The sequence below is a fragment of the Pleurodeles waltl genome, chromosome 8 (assembly GCF_031143425.1).
Source record: "Pleurodeles waltl isolate 20211129_DDA chromosome 8, aPleWal1.hap1.20221129, whole genome shotgun sequence".
NCBI lineage: Eukaryota > Metazoa > Chordata > Amphibia > Caudata > Salamandridae > Pleurodeles > Pleurodeles waltl.
Window position 1 is genome coordinate 1,211,772,224 of NC_090447.1, and position 26,185 is coordinate 1,211,798,408.

General features: G+C 45.5%; 1 protein-coding gene across 7 annotated transcripts in view; it reads left to right on the forward strand.

The window, feature by feature from the left end:
- Positions 1-26,185, forward strand: part of POSTN (periostin) — a 197,551-nt gene that overhangs the window by 78,484 nt on the left and 92,882 nt on the right. For all 7 annotated transcript variants that reach the window (XM_069205499.1, XM_069205502.1, XM_069205504.1 and 4 more), the window contains exon 8: positions 23,813-24,025. In XM_069205499.1, coding sequence (XP_069061600.1) covers positions 23,813-24,025 — 213 coding nt within the window. The remainder of the gene's footprint in view (positions 1-23,812; positions 24,026-26,185) is intronic.

Sequence of the window (26,185 nt, forward strand, 5' to 3'; positions counted from 1 at the left end):
TACTTTCTAGATGTGACATAGCACAGAAGCTAGTTTCAAATGGCAAGACTATCTCTAACACCACCATTAGATGAGCCCTAAACTCTGCTGACATCTCCGCAAGAGAAATCAACACGAGAGTCCTCATAGTCCTCATTGAGCTCCGCACACGGCTTTGTATCTTGGGCTTCAAGCCAGAAGTACAGCTACATCTGATCAGCTTGCCCTTCGAAAGGAAACACCTCTTGATCAGATACTGGAGAAAATCTAAAAAGACACAGACACCTAAGGGCTCTTCAGTCCACATTGCCCTCTGGGTCCTTTCATAGAACCCAGTATTATGGTGGTGTCAAAGCCACCTCTCAGGACACTTCCGCCACCAATCAGAGGCAGCAGCAACATCAGGAACTCTCCCAGGGATACTCCAGGATAGCTTATGGGATAACAACTCCAAAGCCAGGAGTAGAGGGGGAGCGATAAATGGAGTGACTCAGTCGCCCTTCCTCCTGACCACACAAAACCTGTTGGGGGAAGATGTCTGGGGTTCCACCAACAGTGGCAAAAGATCCCCTCAGATCAATGGGCCTATCTGTTGTAGATCAGGTTTACTGCCTGGAACTCAAAGCTCAACCACTAAACATTTCTCCTGCAAACCTTTCCTCTCCCCAGGACATCAACGTCTCTTAGAAGAGAAAGTACAGACACTCATACTCAAAGGCACCACAGAGCCTGTGCCCCTACAACACAATTGAAAAAGGTTCCTGTAATTCCTCTATCATAGTGCAAGGCCTTCTTCTTTCATTTCTGTGCTCCATTCGGATCCTCACCTGATGTGTGAGGAACAAATCTAACAATGGAGCTGAAGCCCATGCACATCATCAACTGTAGGAGGAGTCACTATACCATTTGACTTGAAAGACTTCTTCAAAGAAGGAGTATGCAAATCATGTGAATCTACAGCACTACAACTACAAACAGATGCTACAAGGTAAGCACATTTTCCTTCCAGTGCAGGTTTTGTGCTACAAAGTTTCCTGAAGTAATGCAAAGGAGCGCTTTGCACTGCTTTGCAATACTTGCGCTAGGAGGCATTTCATGGTTTGTATATATGCGTTCCTATGCAATCATAAATTTTTTAGATGCAAAATCCTGTCTCCTAACAAAAGTAGGCAGGGTTTTGCACAAAAGATAATGTCTATTTTAGATTGGTTTTAATTCTGAGAAATGCTTTTATTTCTCCAAATATTTGTAGCTTTGCATGTGTGCTGCACTGTATGGCACAATGGTGCAAAGCTGTGCACAAGTTGCTAAGCACCGTGATTATGTGCTAACTCTTAGGAGAGCAGGACCATGCCATAACTTAGTAAATATTACAAACAACTACCTCTTTGTATATGAACAACAAAAACATCAACAATTGTGGCTGTGTATAAGTGGTGCGCACTTCCAAATATAAGCTATATAAGTTCTGTGTCAGGAAAGTTGGTGCTCTGATCCAATCGAATACACTCGGCAAATAGTTTGAAAGCGAATACAGCCTGTTTTCTCTCAACTATGAAAATTGTATTCGCTTTCAAACTATTTGGCGAGTGTATTTGATTGGATCAGGGCACCAACTTTCCTGACACAGAACTAAGGAATAAAGGACTTTCATCATGAACCTGAGATGTGCCGTGGTTTTCTTCTTTTTTTAACTACTTCTTTGTCTCAGCTAGTCATAAGTGGAGGTAGGCGTAAATGAAGGAACAAATGAATGAATGAATGAAGTGTTATGAAGTGCACTGCTGTCCACAACGAGTTATCCAAGGGCAGGTCTTCAACTAAAGTGTGCTAAAGACAGACTTGCCAAGTTTAACAATCCTTACTGAAAACAGATTAAAAAGAGTTGAGTCTGATGTTCAAAGGCAGGCTGTTCTAGTCCTTGGAGGTCAGGTAGCAAAAGGAACATCCACAATGCCTTGCTCAATTTGAGGCAAACACGCTAAGCTTGAATTCATAGAACACTGATGGCAAGAGTGATGGCAAAGTTGCATGACGTGTAATGTTAACTAAAAGCTTGGCAGTCATGTTTTGAATTACCTGAAGGTGGTGTAGAAGATATAGTAACATGCCAAGATACAGAGAACTGCTGCAGTTTAGGAGAGAAGTGATTAGAGCATGGACTACAGTCTCCCAAGACATTATCAGATATACAGGAAAAATCTTTCTTAGAATTCTCCATAGGGCAGGGCAGGTGGTTGCTAATTTAGAGACTTGGCGCATGAAAGATAGCTTGTGATTGAACAAGATTCTTGGATTTCTTACAGCCAGTGAATGCACAGAAGGTTGGCTGAGGTTAGAGGGCCGCCAGCCTGGTGAGGAGAAATGTTACTTGCTAAACAGAAGAATTTCAGACTTCTCACCATTAAGTTTAAGACAGTTGGCTTTCTTCCGTTTGGCAACTGCAGACATGCAGGAATAGTATTTATCGTAAGTGGGAGTTTGGTTATTAAACCCTGAAACTGTAGGCATGACAGAAGATTTAAAAGTCAAAAGAGCAAACAAGTGCAGCTGAAAAAGCAATGTAGATATTGAAGAGTGGATCTTAAGAGGCCCCCTAAAGGACACTTTGTAACACAACAGGTGAGGAGGAACAGCAGGAGCTATCAAAACTGATTGTGAAATTTTGGACACAAAGGAGAAAAAATATTTAAAAGCTGTTTTACTGGTGCCAAAGCTAAGGAAACAGTTGACCATCATGGAATGTTAAACAGCATCTAAGGCCGCTAAGAGATCTAATAATATCAAGATGGCAGTGACTCCTTGGTCTAAGACGGCACAAAGACAGTGAACAGAATGGTCTACTTACTATGTAGTGGTTGTAAGGCAGATTGGGAACTGTCCAAGAGTGAACTAACGTTATGATTGTTTGAAAACTGGATGTTCATTCTAATTTCTCCAAAATCTTAGTAGACAAAGATAGGAGAGGAATAGGGCTAGAATTGCCAGGAAAGGTTCCAAGTTGGGCGTTTTTAGAAGTGGGTACACTAGTGTGTGTTTCCATGTTGAGGGGATTGTAACTGAGCATAGGGAAAGATTGAGGAGCTCTGCCCGGAGAAAGCATGTGTAAAGAAATGGCTCCCTGTTGCAGTTACCCCCCACTTTTTGCCTGATACTGATGCTGACTTGACTGAGAAGTGTGCTGGGACCCTGCTAACCAGGCCCCAGCACCAGTGTTATTTCACCTAAAATGTACCATTGTTTCCACAATTGGCACAACCCTGGCACCTAGGTAAGTCCCTTGTAACTGGTACCCCTGGTACTAAGGGCCTTGATGCCAGGGAAGGTCTCTAAGGGCTGCAGCATGTCTTATGCCACCCTAGGGACCCCTCACTCAGCACAGACACACTGCTTGCCAGCTTGTGTGTGCTGGTGGGGAGAAAATGACTAAGTCAACATGGCACTCCCCTCAGGGTGCCATGCCAACCTCACACTGCCTGTGGCATAGGTAAGTCACCCCTCTAGCAGGCCTTACAGCCCTAAGGCAGGGTGCACTATACCACAGGTGAGGGCATAGGTGCATGAGCACTATGCCCCTACAGTGTCTAAGCAAAACCTTAGACATTGTAAGTGCAGGGTAGCCACAGGAGAATATGGTCTGGGAGTCTGTCAAAAACGAACTCCACAGCTCCATAATGGCTACACTGAATACTGGGAAGTTTAGTATCAAACTTCTCAGAATAATAAACCCACACTGATGCCAGTGTTGGATTTATTAAAAAATGCACACAGAGGGCATCTTAGAGATGCCCCCTGTATTTTACCCAATTGTTCAGTGCAGGACTGACTGGTCTGTGCCAGCCTGCTGCTGAGAGACGAGTTTCTGACCCCATGCGGTGAGAGCCTTTGTGCTCTCTGAGGACAGACACAAAGCCTGCTCTGGGTGGAGGTGCTTCACACCTCCCCCCTGCAGGAACTGTAACACCTAGCAGTGAGCTTCAAAGGCTCAAGCTTCGTGTTACAATGCCCCAGGGCACTCCAGCTAGTGGAGATGCCCGCCCCCTGGACCCAGCCCCCACTTTTGGCGGCAAGTCCAGGAGAGATAATGAGAAAAACAAGGAGGAGTCACTGGCCAGTCAGGACAGCCCTTAAGGTGTCCTGAGCTGAGGTGACTCTGACTTTTAGAAATCCTCCATCTTGTAGAAGGAGGATTCCCCCAATAGGGATAGGATTGTGACCCCCTCCCCTTGGGAGGAGGCACAAAGAGGGTATACTCACCCTCAGGGCTAGTAGCCATTGGCTACTAACCCCCAGACCTAAACACGCCCTTAAATTTAGTATTTAAGGGCTCCCCTGAACCTAAGAATTGAGATTCCTGCAACTAACAAGAAGAAGAGGACTGCTGAGCTGAAAAACCCCTGCAGAGGAAGAACAGAAGACACCAACTGCTTTGGCCCCAGACTTACCGGCCTGTCTCCTGCCTTCCAAAGAAACCTGCTCCAGCGACGCTTTCCAAGGGACCAGCAACCTCTGAATCCTCTGAGGACTGCCCAGCTTCGAGAAAAGACAAGGAACTCCCGAGGACAGCGGCACTGCTCCAAAAGAACTGCAACTTTGTTTCAAGGAGCAGATTTAAAGACCCCTGCAACTCCCCGCAAGAAGCGTGAGACTTGCAACACTGCACCCGGCGACCCCGACTCGACTGGTGGAGAACCAACACCTCAGGGAGGACCCTCCGGCGACTCCAAGACTGTGAGTAACCAAAGTTGTCCCCCCTGTGCCCCCACAGCGACGCCTGCAGAGGGAATCCCGAGGCTCCCCCTGACCGCGACTGCCTGAACTCCATTTCCCGACGGCTGGAAAAGACCCTGCACCCGCAGCCCCCAGCACCTGAAGGAACGGAACTCCTGTGCAGGAGTGACCCCCAGGAGGCCCTCTCCCTTGCCCAGGTGGTGGCTACCCCGAGGAGCCCCCCCCTTGCCGGCCTGCATCGCTGAAGAGACCCCTTGGTCTCTCATAGGAAACCATTACAAACCCGACGCGTGTTTGTACACTGCACCCGGCCGCCCCCGCGCTGCTGAGGGTGTACTTTTTTGTGCTGACTTGTGTCCCCCCCAGTGCCCTACAAAACCCCCCTGGTCTGCCCTCCGAAGACGCGGGTACTTACCTGCTGGCAGACTGGAACCGGGGCACCCCCTTCTCTCCATTGAAGCCTATGTGTTTTGGGCACCTCTTTGACCTTTGCACCTGACCGGCCCTGAGCTGCTGGTGTGATAACTTTGGGGTTGCTCTGAACCCCCAACGGTGGGCTACCTTGGACCAAAAACTGAAACCTGTAAGTGACTTACTTACCTGTTAAAACTAACACTATTTTACCTCCCCCAGGAACTGTGAAAATTGCAGTGTCCACTTTTAAAACAGCTTATTGTGTTTTATGTAAAAAGTATACATGCTAATGTAATGATTCAAAGTTCCCAAAGTATTTACATGCAATACCTTTCAAATGAGATATTACATGTAGAATTTGAACCTGTGGTTCTTAAAATAAACTAAGAAAATATATTTTTCTATAACAAAACCTATTGGCTGGATTTGTCTCTGAGTGTGTGTTCCTCATTTATTGCCTGTGTGTATGTACAACAAATGCTTAACACTACTCCTTTGATAAGCCTACTGCTCGACCACACTACCACAAAATAGAGCATTAGTATTATCTCTTTTTGCCACTATCTTACCTCTAAGGGGAACCCTTGGACTATGGGCATGCTATTCCTTACTTTGAAATAGCACATACAGAGCCAACTTCCTACATTGGTGGATCAGCGGTGGGGTACAAGACTTTGCATTTGCTGGACTACTCAGCCAATACCTGATCACAAAACAAATTCCAAAAATTGTCATTAGAAATAGATTTTTGCAATTTGAAATTTTTCTAAATTCTTTAAAGTCCTGCTAGGGCCTTGTGTTAGTCCCTGTTAGCATTTCCTTTAGAGTTTAAAAGTTTGGTAAAAGTTTGAATTAGATTCTAGAACTAGTTTTTAGATTCTTAAAAAGTATTCCAACTTTTAGAAGCATAATGTCTAGTACAGATGTGAATGTGGTGGAACTCGACACCACACCTTACCTCCATCTTAAGATGAGGGAGCTAAGGTCACTCTGTAAAATAAAGAAAATAGCAATGGGCCCCAGACCTTCCAAACTACAGCTCCAGGAGCTGTTGGCAGAGTTTGAAAAGGCCAACCCCTCTGAGGATGGCAACACAGAGGATGATGATAGTGACTTGGAGGATGATTCCCCCCTACCAGTCCTATCTAGGGAGGACAGGGCCTCTCAAGCCCTGACTCCAAGCATAATAGTCAGAGATACTGGCTCCCTCACAGGAGGGACCAACCTCTCTGAAATCACTGAGGATAACTCCAGTGAAGAGGACATCCAGTTAGCCAGGATGGCCAAAAGATTGGCTTTGGAAAGACAGATCCTAGCCATAGAAAGGGAAAGACAAGAGATGGGCCTAGGACCCATCAATGGTGGCAGCAACATAAATAGGGTCAGAGATTCTCCTGACATGTTGAAAATCCCTAAAGGGATTGTAACTAAATATGAAGATGGTGATGACATCACCAAATGGTTCACAGCTTTTGAGAGGGCTTGTGTAACCAGAAAAGTGAACAAATCTCACTGGGGTGCTCTCCTTTGGGAAATGTTCACTGGAAAGTGTAGGGATAGACTCCTCACACTCTCTGGAAAAGATGCAGAATCTTATGACCTCATGAAGGGAACCCTGATTGAGGGCTTTGGATTCTCCACTGAGGAGTATAGAATTAGATTCAGGGGGGCTCAAAAATCCTCGAGCCAGACCTGGGTTGATTTTGTAGACTACTCAGTGAAAACACTGGATGGTTGGGTAACTGGAAATGAAGTGCATGACTATGTTGGGCTTTATAATTTGTTTATGAAAGAAAACATTTTAAGTAACTGCTTCAATGAAAAGTTGCTTCAGTATCTGGTAGACCTAGGTCCAATTTCTCCCCAAGAATTGGGAAAGAAGGCAGACCACTGTGTCAAGACTAGGGTAACCAAAACTTCCACTGGGGGTGACCAAAAGAAAGGGGTTACAAAGCCTCCCCAGGAGAAAGTGGGTGACACTAGAAACAAAGAAAAAGAGTCCTCTGTAGGCCCCCAAAAACCAGAACAGGTGGGTGGGCCCCGAGACAGAACCCAAAACAAAGGTGGGTACCAGGGTAAGAACTGGGATGCCACTAAGGCATGGTGCCATAACTGTAGACAGACAGGGCACCACACCAAGGACACTTCTTGTCCCAAAAACAAACCCCCTATCAAAACCCCAGGGGTAACCAGTGTAGCCATTGGAGATGACTCCTCAGATGAGGAGGTCTTCATAGCCTTCAACTGGAAAAAGGGCCCCACAGTTGAGTTGGAGATTCCAGAGGGAAGTAGACACGTCCACCACCTACTGGTGAATGGAATCCCAGCCACTGCCCTGAGAGACACTTGTGCCAGTCACACTATTGTGCATGACAGGCTGGTGTTCTCAAACCAGTACATCCCAGGTGAGATGGCCAGAGTAAGAGTTAGCCCAGACAGGGTCACTGATAGGCCTGTGGCTTTTGTGCCCATAGATATGGGTGGGACTTTTAGCTGGAGAAGGGTGGTAGGCAGTACAGACCTCCCCCTTGATTGTCTCCTTGGAAATGACTACCCAGAGGTTAGTCAGAGCCCAAGAGAGGAACTGGTCCAGTGCCAGTCCTCTCCCAAGGATTCTGAAGGTGCTACCCCTGCAGTAGATGCAAGTAGGCCCCAGAAGAAAAAGAAAATAAAACAGTGTAGGAAGGGTGGACAACCTTTAGCCAAGGTTCCAGCAAGCCAAGGAGATTCTGCTCCAGTAGGGGAGAACTCCAAAAGTTGCACTGATAAAGTCCAACCTGACCCACAAGAAGTCCTGGCTAGTCAGGCAACTGTTAAGCCTGAGCGGGTGGCTCCTCAGCTAACAGAAGAAAGAGTGGAAGAAGGGTGTTTACTACGAGATGTGGTAACCCCCCACTCTAATACAGCAGACAGGCACCCTGAACCCAAAGAAGCCTGTAACTTAGCCCCTTCCCTTGTAGGTGAAGAGCTAAAGGTGTGGTTCTGGGCACTGACAGCTGTCAGTGGCCTCTGCTGGGTGTTAGCCTTTATGGCTGCACTATCCTTGGCATGGTGGTCCGACCCCATGCCAAATAGCAAGTTAGGCCCCCTGACCCTGTTGGTCATGGTGGGGTTACTCCAGCTCTGGGTAACCTCTTTGGGTAAGCTAGGGGTGACCCTGGCTAAGATAAGATTAGCAGAGGTGGATACCTCTAACCCCAAAATAGAGAGAATGGGTGGAGACATTAAAGACACAGACAAGAGGCAATTCAGACTAGGTCCTATCACTGTGGAAGTGGGTCAGTTCCGCAGAGGGAATGACCTGAACAGGAGGATGTAAGGCAGAGTAGGCCTTGCAACAAACCAGCCTATTTCCTCTACTCTTCCTCGCCTGACAGACTAGGAAGACTCTCCCAGCTTTGGCTGAGTCTCCTGGCCTGTGGGCTGGGGGGGGCTTGTGTAAAGAAATGGCTCCCTGTTGCAGTTACCCCCCACTTTTTGCCTGATACTGATGCTGACTTGACTGAGAAGTGTGCTGGGACCCTGCTAACCAGGCCCCAGCACCAGTGTTCTTTCACCTAAAATGTACCATTGTTTCCACAATTGGCACAACCCTGGCACCTAGGTAAGTCCCTTGTAACTGGTACCCCTGGTACTAAGGGCCCTGATGCCAGGGAAGGTCTTTAAGGGCTGCAGCATGTCTTATGCCACCCTAGGGACCCCTCACTCAGCACAGACACACTGCTTGCCAGCTTGTGTGTGCTGGTGGGGAGAAAATGACTAAGTCGACATGGCACTCCCCTCAGGGTGCCATGCCAACCTCACACTGCCTGTGGCATAGGTTAGTCACCCCTCTAGCAGGCCTTACAGCCCTAAGGCAGGGTGCACTATACCACAGGTGAGGGCATAGGTGCATGAGCACTATGCCCCTACAGTGTCTAAGCAAAACCTTAGACATTGTAAGTGCAGGGTAGCCACAGGAGAATATGGTCTGGGAGTCTGTCAAAAACGAACTCCACAGCTCCATAATGGCTACACTGAATACTGGGAAGTTTAGTATCAAACTTCTCAGAATAATAAACCCACACTGATGCCAGTGTTGGATTTATTAAAAAATGCACACAGAGGGCATCTTAGAGATGCCCCCTGTATTTTACCCAATTGTTCAGTGCAGGACTGACTGGTCTGTGCCAGCCTGCTGCTGAGAGACGAGTTTCTGACCCCATGCGGTGAGAGCCTTTGTGCTCTCTGAGGACAGAAACAAAGCCTGCTCTGGGTGGAGGTGCTTCACACCTCCCCCCTGCAGGAACTGTAACACCTAGCAGTGAGCTTCAAAGGCTCAAGCTTCGTGTTACAATGCCCCAGGGCACTCCAGCTAGTGGAGATGCCCGCCTCCTGGACCCAGCCCCCACTTTTGGCAGCAAGTCCAGGAGAGATAATGAGAAAAACAAGGAGGAGTCACTGGCCAGTCAGGACAGCCCCTAAGGTGTCCTGAGCTGAGGTGACTCTGACTTTTAGAAATCCTCCATCTTGTAGAAGGAGGATTCCCCCAAAAGGGATAGGATTGTGACCCCCTCCCCTTGGGAGGAGGCACAAAGAGGGTATACTCACCCTCAGGGCTAGTAGCCATTGGCTACTAACCCCCCAGACCTAAACACGCCCTTAAATTTAGTATTTAAGGGCTCCCCTGAACCAAAGAATTGAGATTCCTGCAACTAACAAGAAGAAGAGGACTGCTGAGCTGAAAAACCCCTGCAGAGGAAGAACAGAAGACACCAACTGCTTTGGCCCCAGACTTACCGGCCTGTCTCCTGCCTTCCAAAGAAACCTGCTCCAGCGACGCTTTCCAAGGGACCAGCGACCTCTGAATCCTCTGAGGACTGCCCAGCTTCGAGAAAAGACAAGGAACTCCCGAGGACAGCGGCACTGCTCCAAAAGAACTGCAACTTTGTTTCAAGGAGCAGATTTAAAGACCCCTGCAACTCCCCGCAAGAAGCGTGAGACTTGCAACACTGCACCCGGCGACCCCGACTCGACTGGTGGAGAACCAACACCTCAGGGAGGACCCTCCGGCGACTCCAAGACTGTGAGTAACCAAAGTTGTCCCCCCTGAGCCCCCACAGCGACGCCTGCAGAGGGAATCCCGAGGCTCCCCCTGATCGCGACTGCCTGAACTCCATTTCCCGATGGCTGGAAAAGACCCTGCACCCGCAGCCCCCAGTACCTGAAGGAACGGAACTCCTGTGCAGGAGTGACCCCCAGGAGGCCCTCTCCCTTGCCCAGGTGGTGGCTACCCCGAGGAGCCCCCCCTTGCCGGCCTGCATCGCTGAAAAGACCCCTTGGTCTCTCATAGGAAACCATTACAAACCAGACGCGTGTTTGTACACTGCACCCGGCCGCCCCCGCGCTGCTGAGGGTGTACTTTTTTGTGCTGACTTGTGTCCCCCCCGGTGCCCTACAAAACCCCCCTGGTCTGCCCTCCGAAGACGCGGGTACTTACCTGCTGGCAGACTGGAACCGGGGCACCCCCTTCTCTCCATTGAAGCCTATGTGTTTTGGGCACCTCTTTGACCTTTGCACCTGACCGGCCCTGAGCTGCTGGCGTGATAACTTTGGGGTTGCTCTGAACCCCCAACGGTGGGCTACCTTGGACCAAAAACTGAAACCTGTAAGTGACTTACTTACCTGTTAAAACTAACACTATTTTACCTCCCCCAGGAACTGTGAAAATTGCAGTGTCCACTTTTAAAACAGCTTATTGTGTTTTATGTAAAAAGTATACATGCTAATGTAATGATTCAAAGTTCCTAAAGTATTTACCTGCAATACCTTTCAAATGAGATATTACATGTAGAATTTGAACCTGTGGTTCTTAAAATAAACTAAGAAAAGATATTTTTCTATAACAAAACCTATTGGCTGGATTTGTCTCTGAGTGTGTGTTCCTCATTTATTGCCTGTGTGTATGTACAACAAATGCTTAACACTACTCCTTTGATAAGCCTACTGCTCGACCACACTGCCACAAAATAGAGCATTAGTATTATCTCTTTTTGCCACTATCTTACCTCTAAGGGGAACCCTTGGACTCTGTGCATGCTATTCCTTACTTTGAAATAGCACATACAGAGCCAACTTCCTACACAGATGTATTGAGTTCCTAACAAAAGGAAGTGAGCCAGACATCTGTCAATATGAGAAACAAATTTAATAAATATAAGTGACAGCTGCAGTTCCTGAAAAGTGATGGAAGAAAATCCAGCCAAATAGGAATTGGAGGCTGAATAAGTTGTGAGCTCAGAACAATCAAGCAAATCAACAAGATGTTGCTTAGTGAAACAAGCATAAATAGTGAAAACATTTTCATGACAATTTATTGCAAGATCAGACCTTATATTCAGGCTTGCAAGAATGTTTTGGCTTATGACAGTAGAAAAATATAACTATGGAAAATACTTCTTGTGAGGGGTTAGTGGTGGCACCTATTGTTTTGACAAAATATGCAGTCCAAGCAGAGCAGGTCAATTGGTGGTATTTGTCAATTGAAGCATTATGAATTAGTTTGATAGTGGGAAGATTCAAGTGTCTCCATTTGGACCTTAGCTCTTTACACTGTAGTTTGTGGGCCTTGAGGTTATTATCAAAGCAAGGGGCAGAGGGATAAGGAGGAAGAGGGATATCTTTGAAGAGGACCAAAGTGTGAAATGAAGAGTGGAATCAACTATAAAAATAGAGCACATAATTAGAAGGCAAAAGGGGATTTTGGGCCTGATTTCGATCTTGGTGGATAGGCTACTCTGTTACACCATATTAAAATCTCCTAAGGGATATCATGGAATTGCAATATGACAGACAGGATATCTGTCCTGCTTGTGGCAGAGTAATCCAGTTTTCCAAGACCAAAATCAGGCCTTTTGTCAGGGTGTTCATAAGGCATGGGAAATTGAATGTGAACCAGGCTTGTGAAGCAGTGGGTGGAGGAGAGGTAGTATTACAATGTGGCAAAAAAGGAGCAGTAAATGGTCTGTCCTAGCAATAGGATGACCAAAGCATGTATAAACTGTTATTATTTAATAGAATATAATAGAGGATATAGCTGGAAAAATGAGTGGGAAGTGCGACTCTTTGGATCAGTTCGAGCATGGATATCATGGAGCCAGAATGTGATACTTCAAGTCACACGGAATAGTGAAGTTGGCCTACTTAAGAATATATGGCGTCATGAAGTTTGTCAAATCATTACAAAAGTTGGCTTTAGGGCATCAGGGACAATAGGTTAGTGCTTCAGAGAGGGAGAAAGTATGAGGTAGATTGAGTGAAAAAAGCACCTGTTAACCCTCTGCAAGAGATGGCTCATTAATAAGAGTGCAGTCAAACGGCAGTCGAAAACATAATTACAAGGCCACGTTCAAGATTATTGGGGCAGGCATGCTGCAAAATAAATTAATCTGCTGGAATAGTGGTTGCGAAATCAAGTTAGAACGTCTTGGTATGCCATGTCTCAGATGAAAATAAGGTGTCTGGTTTGTGGACATCAATCAAGCGCTTTAGGTCATGGTTATATTTAGGCTGGGATCTTACATTAATTAGAAATAAATTGGTAGCTGCTTTAGAAGGCACACCTTGATTCTGATGGTTAACATCTGAATCAGTGTTGACCTTACTCAGACTAGTAAACATGGGACAGCTGAAACGGTAGCATGATACCAGGCCTATTAAGTTGAATAGCTCATGAGGCGCCGATAATTGAGTCTTACCTATGTGACTGACAGAGTGAAGCATGAAAGGGGGGCTGATGACAATGGCCAGGGATCCTTGCACTAGGTGTGGATGCAGACGACTTTCCTTTGGCACATTTTTGGCACGCCACAAGAACGCCCGTTTTGAAGACACACAGCAGCTTCTCTCATGTAGGCCAGAAGACCAGGGGTGATGCTACTTTGAAAGCTGGAGTGCTGAATGCTACTGCAAAAACACAGAGGAAAATAAGACTGCTAATTAAAGAACAGCCTCTATTATTTTCGAGCAATAAGTTCTCTTGCCACCAAGACTGCTGAGGAAAATAAGAAATAATTAACAAAATAGTAAGACATACAACACATATAGTTAATACATTTAATAAAGCACGCTTTCAGAATCATGGAGCCAGTCACGCCCTAACAATTACGTGGAAAGCAAAAGGATTTACAGAAATGATGCCTATGTTTGGCCGAAAGCCTGAGGGCAGGGGTGGCCTGTGTGAGACCTTCTGGTTACACCAGCCTTCGCACAGTTGAAGTTGCCGAATGTTTGCATGAGTGGTGGCTGGACAGTAGTAGTGATCCTCCTCTACACTAATGTGGCAAACAGAATAAAAAAAAAAAATGAACAGGTTTTTCTACATTTGTCTAGCATAATATGCATAATATGACCTGTTGTCTTTAAAAATATTTCATTAATTTTCAAAATAAGAATGAAGACTCATAGCCTGTAATTTTCAACCTTATATCTATTTCATATGTCTATTCCTTAAAAAATGCTTCTCCGATGGGAGAAGTTATTCTCATTGCTTCTTAATAGACATGTGTGGATGCAATTAGGCCCTATTCATTCTCTCTACATTATGAACATAGCATGGGAAAGATTCATTTCCAAGGGATTATTAGCTGTACGGCTAGTTTTCAAATGATCAAAAAGCACGGTTTCCAAAATATAGAAAAGAATTTCCACACCTCTGGGAGTCATCTTAAATGGCTTAAATGGAACATCTGCCATCGTCTTTAATGGAACCCCGGGGCACCATACTGTAGGAGTGGGAAGGTTTTAGCTTCGAGTTACAACAGAAAATCGGGAAGTCGTCAAGGGATTCCAGATAAGCCTTCTGTGCAGGAAGTCTGGAAATCAACTCGGAAATAAAACCACAAGGAACAGATGAATTACAAGAGCCAGATTTCAAGAACATAGTTTTCCTTCAATGTCTTAGGGTACTCAAGGGCTCCAGATTGTCTGGGGTTGAATGTCGGTCAGAAACATTTTCCGATCCCTCTAGCACTGGAGGCACATGTATTTCAAATGAAGAGAAATTGTGTTGAGAGAAGACCATTTAAAAAAAAATATTTATTCCAATTAAATGAGAAGTGTGACTACTTACCTGTGACAAAAGTGCTTGACCTTATGAGAGAACTCGGCCTCGCTCTGTCTCACATGTAAAAGTTGTAAACGTGGAATTCAGGGTGCTAGGGTAAGAAAGGTTGGACGATTCACTGAAGACAGTAGAGTGGCAGAGGCCAATAACGAGTGATACACCGTCTCTGCCCCAACATTATAATGCTTGTAGTCCTGCTGTCCCTTGTTTAATATTCTATGTTCAGTGCCCAACTGTCCCTAGTCAACGGCCCTCCCTCTGTTCTGGGTATTTCTGTGTATAATTTGTATAAAGTGCAGCAGGCTTGAATGCTATATTAAAAAAAAATCTTTGTAAATATGAACACTGCATGGTTCTCTGTGTGCCGCCATATCCTCTCCTTACAGCAACCACAAGGAACTGGTGGCAATGAGTCTAAGCTTTCCTGCTGTTCTTTAAAGTGCATTACAGTGCCATTAGGATGTTGCATCCAGAGCCTCAACCCATCTAATATCCCTTACTGTAATGCAGTCCTTCCTTTGGCTCTCAAAGACTGCACAACAATAATGGACACTTATCGTGGCAGCTGTAAGATGAGGACTGCTTCATTAAAATTCTTATTTTTCTTATGCTGGAGGTCGAAATGCATTGGGGTCAGATATAGACATTAGAGGAGCTTATGATCAGTACAGGACATTTCCCAAATATTTACAGTGAAGGCACATTACGTATATGAACTGTCTTGGGGACCATCATAGTGCAAGCACCCCCTCTGGGATTTCATGTGTTAAGAAGAAGGTAAACTCTAAGGGCCTGATTATAAGTCGAGGAATTCTTTTTTGCCCCTGATAAACAAAGACACCATAGGGTATCTCATTTATCGAGTGGAATTATTAACACCTATTACAAGTGCAAGGGGAGTAACGTGGTTTTTGGTGTCAAATGCACCAAAATCCACAAGATACTGTAAATACCATACGTTTTTCCCTGTTAAATTTTGTCAGGTTTGACCTGCTGAAATATAATGAAGATTTAGGGGGTCATTATGACCCCAGCAGTAGGTGGCGGTAGTACCTCCAACAGGCTGGCGGTACATACCGCCACATAATGACATTAGCGGGTTGGCAGCAGCCAACCCACCAATTTACCATTCATACCGCCATGGCAGTAGCAGATGCCGGGCCGGAGATAACAATCTCTCGCCCGGCGGCCACCATAGTACAGCCAACGGTATTGTGAACCAGCCTACCACCATGGTTTTTGTGGCATTCGCAACGCCACGAAAACCATGGTGGTAGGCCCTACCAGTGACAGAGAATTCCTTCCCTGTCACTGGTAGGAGGCTCACCCACCCCCCCAATCACTCCCTAGACGCCCCCCCTCAATCCACGCTCCTCCCTTCTGATCCTCCTCCCCTCCATACACGCACACACTCGCAGGCACTCACCACACATACACCCACTCACTCACACTGGCATACAAGCATTCATTCACGCATACTTCCATTCATGCTCGCACACATCCGTCACACTGACATGCAGACACACATTCACATTGCCATTCTTACATGCATTCACACACATTCATACACCCACGCAAACAACACTACAGATGCATTCATGCACACACTCACACATTCATGCGCACAACCCCACACACACAATACCCCCCTCTCCCTCTCTTGTCGGAAGACCAATTTACCTTCATCCAGATGGTCTTCATCAGGGAACGGGAACGGGTGCTGCTATCGCCAGCAGCGCCTGCCAGCAGAACACTGCCAGGACATATCATATGTCATGATACAGCTGGCGGCGATCCACCTGCGTGGCAGTGCTGGTGGTAGCAGTGCCACCTTACCACCATCCGCCAGTATGGCCATGGCCAGATTTCCACCCTCCTTGGGGTAGAAGTCTGGCTGTGGTCATAATCTGGCGAACGGATGGTAGCCGCGGTTACGGACTTTTGGCAGCCGTCTCCGCAGCGGTAGGTGGTTTATACCGCCAATGTCATGATGTGGGCCTTAGTTATTTAATGCATCCAATAACTATTGGATCTGTGAAATACCTTAACAGGGCCGGCTTTAGGGCTGTGCGAGGGGTGTGACAGAACCGGGTGCTGACCTGGATTTGGGGGTGCTGACCACAGGGGTACTCTGTGTTTAGCAATGACTTACGAAACTTGCGATTTGAGAGCACCTGCTGAAAAGTTCCTGAGGCATCCAGCCTTCAGGAAACAATTAAAATGTCAAGATACAGCTTGTGATTAATGTTCCTGCTAGGGAGAGAGATGGGAGTTTTGTCTAGAAGCAGCCTTGACTCGCCATAGTGTTGAAGGTTAATAAACCTGCTGCAAAGAACAGAACTTTATTTTATGTGGATAGCTGAGTGGATTAGTAAAGTCAGCTTTTTACAAGCGCTTTAAACCAAATTAATGTATGTGAAAGGGGGGCTGTGGAGAGATGAGGGGCACATTTCCCTGGTTTTAGAGAGTGAATCCAAGGAGGTGGTGATGGGGTAGGGAACACCAAAAAAGACTGTTGCATAAGGCGCCACCGGCGCTAAAGCTGCCGATGTACGTTAAACTTGTAATTAAACAGGAGTTTAGGAATGGGTCGGAATATAATGAGGAGCTCGTAATCAGTCCCTAATGAGGACTGAAAAACTCTCTATAGTAACTAATGTGACTGTTTGTACTGACTTTAATTTTTGTGGGATTTGTTTTGCGTCTTACCTTCATATTGTATTGTAATGTATTGTAATAGTATTTATATAGTGCTTAATACCTCTGACGAGGCGTCAAAGCGCTTTTCGGTAAGTAGCACGCTACTCTGGAACCCAACAAGAATTAATGATGGATTAGTATCGGGAAATAATGAGTACAGTTTTAGTATTATTATGAGTTAATTTGAGCCGCAGATATGAGAGTTTGTTAGTTAAATTGACCGGAGTAATGGAGGGGTGGAGTAGGAAAGAAATCCAGAAGTGTTAATTGGGTGTATATCCTTTATTTACTCAACCCAAAGGCTTGGGATGAGTAAAGGGGGATGGAGGAGGGAAGAGTCTGTGGAAGGGTTAGGGAGAGCATAGTAGCAGGGTGAGATAAATGAGAGAGAAGTTAGTAGGGTTGTGTGGGAGGTCATGGTAGTAGAGTGAGGTTTGGTGAGTTAGATGTGGAAGCGGAGGGAAGAGCTTAGGCAGAGTTATTTAGGAGATGAAAGTAGTAGAAAGGATTTGGGATGAGTCAGAGTGGGATTGGAGGATAGTTTGATAGAGACATGATATATGATGATGGGTAGATAAGTGTGATAAGATGAGAGCAGGAATTCATAGATATCTAGTATAACAACCCATCCAGGAGCCATGCAATGACCCACGAACATGCCAAGCACAGAAACAACATATACACATACATACATACATATATATATATATATGCATACACACACACACACACACATACAAACACACACATATGCACATACAATACATAATTAGAACCATGGGTAAATATACTTAGTCAAACACGTTTAAAAAGTGTGTGTGTATTTTATTGTTATGACATAGTAGCGATACATATTTTCTAAAGAACTATACATAACTAGAAATATACACATACTCAGAAAAAATACATTTATCAACATAGGCATATGCAGTCCATAGTTTTTTTAATATGGTGGTTATGAAGGAAAGAGCCAACTCTTGAGTAGTTTTCTGAAGACAAGTTGGGGGTAATGAATTCCATAGTTTGGCTGCTTGAACGGAGAAGGATGTACCACCTATAGTCTTTTTCTTGTATGGTGGTGTTCTAAGGCGAGGTGCCAATCTTGAGCGGAGGTTTCTTTGTTGGATGTAGTTGGTTATTTTGTTTCTGATAAAAAGCTGTCCTGTTCCATGTATAGCTTTGTGGGTGATACAAAGCAGATTGAAAGTGCATCTTCTGGCAAAGGGGAGCCAGTGTAGTGCTCTCAAGGCAGGGGAGATGTGGGCTTGCAGCTTTACATTTAATAGCAGCCTGGCTGCGGAAGTCTGGATACGTTGTAGTTTTTTCATAATAGATAGAGATGATCCATGGTAGAGGCCATTGGCATAATCCAGTTTGGATAGTACAAGCGAGATAGTAGCTTGCACCTTGTGTGGAAACCCGAGGTGGGGGAAGATGCATCGTAAAGACTTCAAGGTGATGAAGCTTGTTCGTGCTAATTTGTCCACTTGGGCATTCATAGTTAACTTGGAATCCATGTCAGATATGTAGGTATATTCACGCATGCAGTTCGTGGGGTTCTTAATAGCTAATTAATTTCTGAAATAAAAGAAAATAACTTTTTAATGCACTTTGTTTCTATTCCTTGTGTATTACATGAATTAATGCTTGATTTATGTCAATTGGGGTCACTTACTGCTCTATTTTTAGTATTTTACTCTTCCCCTCATGCGCTTTAACAGGATTATACCCTGTTTTGTTCAAGATTGAAAAAATCCAAGGCCTGCTTTTAGGAATAGCTACAAACATGTTCACTTCCATCCCTCTTCATCTTTAACTGGATATTTGAGCCCATATTTATGGATTTTGCTGCAAAACTGCGCTAACGCAGTTTTGCAGTAAAATCCATAGTGCCTGCTAGCACCATTCCATAGCAACAGCCGGGTGCCATATTTATGGAATGGCACACAATGGCACATAGGACAGGCTAGCGTCTAAAGAAAAGACGCTAGCCGAGGGGGGATGGAGAGAGGGGAAAAGGCGTTAGTGGGTCAGAAATCACACTAGGCTAGTTAGCGGCAATAAAAATGCCGCTAACCAGCCTAGAATAATTTTCAGACGCACTACCACCCAAACATGACTTCTATATTAGTGAAGAAAGGAGTCATGTCCACCACCCCAATGGCCAGCCCGGGGGACCAGTGTCCCCTGGGCAAGCCGTGACACCCAGTGCCAGGCAGGGGGCCCATGTAAGGGGCCTCCAATGACACAGAAATAAATATATAATACTTACCAATACCTACCCAGTATGGTGTCCCCCATCCTATGGCGACCCTCTGGTGTGGGTGGCGTGTTCCTAGGGCTTGAGGTGGGCATCTATGGGCCCATTCCATGGTGTTTAGCCATGGAAACGGTCTACAGGTCCCCTAACGCGTGGTCAGACCCAGGCGATAAATAATGCACGTCGTTGTTGCACCAGAGTATAAATAAGATGTTAGGGGGTGTAAGGAAATGCCTCCTTGGCATGGTTACCCCCTGACTTTTTGCCTTTGCTGATGCTATATTTTGAATTGAAAGTGTGCTGAGGCCTGCTAACCAGGCCCCAGCACCAGTGTTCTTTCCCTAACCTGTACTTTTGTTTACACAATTGGCACACCCTGGCATCCAGGTAAGTCCCTTGTAACTGGTACCCCTGGTACCAAGGGCCCTGATGCTAGGGAAGGTCTCTAAGGGCTCCAGCATATCTTATGCCACCCTGGGGACCCCTCACTCAGCACAGACACACTGCTTGCCAGCTTGTGTGTGCTGGTGAGGACAAAACAAGTAAGTAGACATGGCACTCCCCTCAGGGTGCCATGCCAACCTCACACTTCCTATGCAGTATAGATAAGTCACCCCTCTAGCAGGCCTTTGACACCCTGAAACAAGCAATGTGCACAGCACCAGTTCTAAAAGCTCCAGATTACTCCAAGCAGTTCATTGTGCAGACAGATGCCTCTGAACATGGGATAGGGGCAGTTTTGTCCCAAACAAATGATGATGGCCTTGACCAGCCTGTTGCTTTCATTAGCAGGAGGTTACTCCCCAGGGAGCAGCGTTGGAGTGCCATTGAGAGGGAGGCCTTTGTGTGGTTTGGTCCCTGAAGAAGCTGAGACCATACCTCTTTGGTACTCACTTTGTAGTTCAAACTGACCACAGACCTCTCAGATGGCTGATGCAAATGAAAGGTGAAAATCCAAAACTGTTGAGGTGGTCCATCTCCCTACAGGGAATGGACTTTATAGTGGAACACAGACCTGGGACTGCCCATGCCAATGCAGATGGCCTTTCCAGGTTCTTCCACTTAGAAAATGAAGACTCTCCTGGGAAAGGTTAGTCTCTTCCTCTTTCGTTTGGGGGGGGTTGTGTAAGGAAATGCCTCCTTGGCATGGTTACCCCCTGACTTTTTGCCTTTGCTGATGCTAAGTTTTGATTTGAAAGTGTGCTGAGGCCGGCTAACCAGGCCCCAGCACCAGTGTTCTTTCCCTAACCTGTACTTTTGTTTTCACAATTGGCACACCCTGGCATCCAGGTAAGTCCCTTGTAACTGGTACCCCTGGTACCAAGGGGCCTGATGCCAGGGAAGGTCTCTAAGGGCTGCAGCATATCTTATGCCACCCTGGGGACCCCTCACCCAGCACAGACACACTGCTTGCCAGCTTGTGTGTGCTGGTGAGGACAAAACGAGTAAGTCGACATGACACTCCCCTCAGGGTGCCATGCCAACCTCACACTGCCTATGCAGTATAGATAAGTCACCCCTCTAGCAGGCCTTACAGCCCTAAGGCAGGGTGCACTATACCATAGGTGTGGGCACCAGTGCATGAGCACTGTGCCCCTACAGTGTCTAAGCAAAACCTTAGACATTGTAAGTGCAGGGTAGCCATAAGAGTATATGGTCTGGGAGTCTGTCAAACACGAACTCCACAGCACCATAATGGCTACACTGAAAACTGGGAAGTTTGGTATCAAACTTCTCAGCACAATAAATGCACACTGATGCCAGTGTACATTTTATTGTAACATACACCCCAGAGGGCACCTTAGAGGTGTCCCCTGAAACCTTAACCAACTACCCGTGTAGGCTGACTGGTTTTAGCAGCCTGCCACACTCGAGACATGTTGCTGGCCACATGGGGAGAGTGCCTTAGTCACTCTGTGGCTAGTAACAAAGCCTGCACTGGGTGGAGATGCTTAACACCTCCCCCTTGCAGGAGCTGTAACACCTGGCGGTGAGCCTCAAAGGCTCACCCCCTTTGTTCCAGCACCACAGGGCATTCCAGCTAGTGGAGTTGCCCGCCCCCTACGGCCACGGCCCCACTTTTGGTGGCAAGGCAGGACGAGATAATGAGAAAAACAAGGAGGAGTAACTGACCAGTCAGGACAGCCCCTAAGGCAACCTGAGCTGAAGTGACTCTGACTTTTAGGAATCCTCCATCTTGCAGATGGAGGATTCCCCCAATAGGGATAGGAATGTGACACCCTCCCCTTGGGAGGAGGCACAAAGAGGGTGTAGCCATCCTCAGGGCTAGTAGCCATTGGCTTCTGCCTTCCCTGACCTAAACACACCCCTAAATTCTGTATTTAGGGGCTCCCCTGAACGTAGGAACTCAGATTCCTGCAACCTAAGAAGAAGAGGACTGCTGAGCTGAAAAACCCTGCAGAGAAGACGGAGACACCAACTGCCTTGGCCCCAGCTCTACCGGCCTGTCTCCCCCCTTCGGAAGAAAACTGCTCCAGCGACGCTTTCCCCAGGACCAGCGACCTCTGAATCCTCAGAGGACTGCCCTGCTCTAAAAGGATCAAGAAACTCCTGAGAACAGCGGCCCTGTTCACTCAAGACTGCAACTTTGTTTCCAAAGGAGCAACTTTAAAACGACTGCGTTTCCCACCAGAAGCGTGAGACTTGCAACCCTGCACATGGCGACCCCGACTCGACTGGTGAAGAAACAACACTTCAGGGAGGACTCCCCGGCGACTCCAAGACTGTGAGTAACCAAAGTTGTCCCCCCTGAGCCCCCACAGCGACGCCTGCAGAAGGAATCCCGAGGCTCCCCCTGACCGCAACGGCCTGACTCTCAGATCCCGACGCCTGGAAAAGACCCTGCACCCGCAGCCCCCAGGACCTGAAGGATCGGAACTCCAGTGCAGGAGTGACCCCCAGGAGTACCTCTCCCTTGCCCAGGTGGTGGCTACCCCGAGGAGCCCCCCCTTGCCTTCCTGCACCGCTGAAGAGACCCCTTGGTCTCCCATTGATTCCTATTACAAACCTGACGCTTGTTCGCACACTGCACCCGGCTGCCCCGCGCTGCTAAGGGTGTACTTTCTGTGTGGACTTGTGTCCCCCCCGGTGCCCTACAAAACCCCCCTGGTCTGCCCTCCGAAGACGCGGGTACTTACCAGCTGGCAGACTGGAACCGGGGCACCCCCTTCTCCATTGAAGCCTATGCGTTTCGGGCACCACTTTAAACTCTGCACCTGACCAGCCCTGAGCTGCTGGTGTGGTAACTTCGGGGTTGCTCGGAACCCCCAACGGTGGGCTACCTTGGACCCAAATCTGAACCCCGTAGGTGGTTTACTTACCTGCAAGAACTAACAATTACTTACCTCCCCTAGGAACTGTGAAAATTGCAAGTGTCTAGTTTTAAAATAGCTATATGTGTTTTATTTGAAGAGTATATATGCTATTGTGATTATTCAAAGTTCCTAAAGTACTTACCTGCAATACCTTTCATGCAAAGTATTACATGTAGAATTTGAACCTGTGGTTCTTAAAATAAACTAAGAAAATATATTTTTCTATACAAAAACCTATTGGCCTGGAATTGTCTCTGAGTGTGTGTTCCTCATTTATTGCCTGTGTGTATGTACAACAAATGCTTAACACTACTCCTTTGATAAGCCTACTGCTCGACCACACTACCACAAAATAGAGCATTAGTATTATCTCTTTTTGCCACTATCTTACCTCTAAGGGGAACCCTTGGACTCTGTGCATACTATTCCTTACTTTGAAATAGTACATACAGAGCCAACTTCCTACAGGGGGTTAGTGTCATATTGTGGAAAGGGAATGCGTACCTTGCATCTAATTAGTGCAAGGTAGTTTGCCGCATCCAGAATATGACACCAACTCCCATATTTTGATGCTAGACGGTTCTTGTGTCAAAATATAAATATGGAGTTCAGTTTGTGCTATTTTAGCATCAAAATAAATGATGCTAAAATAGCTCAAACCAAGTATAAATATGCCCCTCGGTCTGCTAAACATAGAGCAATTCAGACATCCTTGCTATATTTTGGGGAATTTAGGAGAGCAGAGAGGAATAATTCTCCTTATTGCAAATGATCAGTACATAGATTTAATCTTTTTCTCCTCAAAAACTGCTGTTAATGGATTGAGGTCATGTATGGTATCATTTACAGTGTAAACATAAATACAGAATAGTTTATGGCATAGAGCAAAAGACTGTTGAACATAAGTTAGAATTCAAGACACTTGGATTAACGAAATACTGTTATGCCATCATTGTCTGGGGTAGTTAGGTTAGCCCAGAGAATTTTCTTGCACATTACCAAAATATTAAAGACAGATATGAATATTTGTACATTAGCTCCCTTTTTAAATGGCATTTTATCAAATTGTAGCTGCTGATTTTACCCACGTGTATGACTTTTTTCTTATTACCTACGAAAAAAGGACAAAATAGTAGCATGTTTTAACTTTTGTATTTTAGAGCAAAAAATATATTTTTCTATTTTTTTTTTAAATTATTCCTAATGCCTTTCAGTATTGTTTCTACATTTCTAAATGGTATACTTAGATACAACTAATTTTAATTTGATTATATCTACTTTTCTCTTTAGCGCTTGTTAAGTTCCATATTCTTGACACTGTTCAGTGTTCTGAAGCGATCATGGGTGGAGCAGTCTATGATACATTGGAAGGAAGCACCGTAGAGATTGGTTGTGATGGTGACCGCATGACAGTTAATGGAGTAAAGATGGTGAAACGCAAGGATATTGTTACCAGCAATGGTGTTATCCATCTCGTTGATCAAGTGATGATTCCAAACTCTGGTGAGTTGCACCTGTTTATTTCCTTAAAGGCATGCATGAGAATTTTTGGATAGCTTAAAATGGTTCTTTTTAAACTATCATGCAAAATAAGCTACAATTGGGAGAACAGATGAGAAAGTGAACATTAGTATCAATAAAGAATACATAATGGAAATGTGTTATATTTACTATTAGTGAGAATTAATTGGGCCCAATTCACAGAGAAAGCTGGAAAAGTACTGTCTGGAATCTCCATCCTGCATTTACGTGTTTTTCCTGCTTTCCGGAATTCACAGTCCTTCCCAGGTGTAAGTCCGGAAAGCTGCACCAGGCACAGGTTTTCATGAGTACTTCATGGAATAGCATGTGACCTTCCCAGCTGGATCATTTTAGCTCTGGCTATAATGGAGAACTCTGCACATGGGTAGTAAGATACCCTGTGCAAATGCAGATTTACTTTTTTCTCTATGCAATGAATGCATTTTTCCTCTTGGAGAAAGCCATTCTCCTACCCCCACAACAAATCTGGGTGCAACCCTTTCAACTTTCCCTCCGCCCACGACTGGAGTGAAGATATGACCATGTCAGGGTGGTTAGGAGAAGGGGAGGGATCTGTGAATGCTAACAAATGTCTGTGAGTGGTTCACAATATTCCAAGGGTAATCATGCCTTGAAATGTCAACTTTCCCACCCCATGAGTGAGATTTATGGATGCAGAGAAGAACTCCACATTTGATCTGTGCATTTGTAAATGGGCTTATGACTGCTAGGAATCCATTTTTGCATTCTTGACAGGCATATGTAAGGTAAAATTGATCTTTAACATATGTTACAACTACATTTACCTTCATGACTAGGTCCAATTATCTTAATTTGAACTTTTTTCATTTATTTAACTGTTTCTTGGGATGTAATGCAATGTCCTGTTACACAATTCTTAGATAGAGCTTGTCTGTCTTTTCCTTGCAGTCAAATGTGTGGGTTACTTAACCATCCACTAATGAGTGTCAGCTGTGTCAGCTAATTGGTCTGCTTAGGGTCTTGGACGATCTTGTGCTGAGCTGCGTACAACTGTACTATTCTAATAGTGGACTGTGTGAAATATTGAGTGGCTATATGGGTCTGAATATATTTCTAAGAGTGTTTAAATTGATTCTAATGTCAGCCTCTTGACTGATGATTTCAGTATGAGTGGATGACCCAATGAATACTTTTCAGCCCATGTTCGTCAAATGCATCATGGTGCTAGCAAAACATTGGCCATTACTCGCCTATCAAAATAGAGGGGTAGTAAAGGATTTCCTAAAGGTAATGTAGTTAGTTATAGAATGAAAATTAAAAGTTAAGGAATTCCAGTGTGGGGGAGTGAGAGTGGGGAAACCAAAGGTGTTCTGCCTCCAAGCTGAGCCCCTCTATTTAATGGCAAAACAAAGAGGTTGGAGTGGGGAGTATTGAAGATGTTTTGTGAGGAGTTGCTTGGACCCTTGACCATACTATGCTTGATAAGCAAGGCTGAGGGCCTTGAATTCAATCCACCAGGATACCGACAACCAATGCAGCCATCCATGGGCAGTTGATAAATGCTAATATTACCATAGCTTACAAAATGCTGAAAGTATTGCAGTGACTTGATCCCTCCTATGTACATACATTGTTCAAGTGAAACCCGTTCCTGATCTTCTTGAATGGGTGTGATACATTTTCCATTTCTTCCGGCTGCATGGTGGGGTGTTCCTATTATTAGAACTCTTTTGCTGGCAGTGAGCCTCAACTGATTGTTATTCATCCATCTTTGGACTTCTGCAAAGTAGCCCTGAAGGGTTTCTTACAACTCCAACAGACGTCTGACAAAGCACAGTTAGGTGTTATCAACATGCAAATCTGACCTTAAAATGGTTTACAACAACTTCACATATTTTGAACTTGATTGAAGACTGATAAGACCGATGTGGTGCCCCACATGCAATAGGTGTAAAATTAAAGGGTTATGGTCTTGCTTCCTCCAGATAGGAAGGATGAAATCTAGGACACGCCTGCACTGTCCATGCTTAGCTCTGCTGTTGAACAGATCAGGTTGGTATTATCAACTATGTTAAAGGCAGTCACACATCCAATTAAAAAACCAGGTCCACTCAATATCCTGCATCAAGTACCAGTCAATGAAGTCTGATATTAAATTAT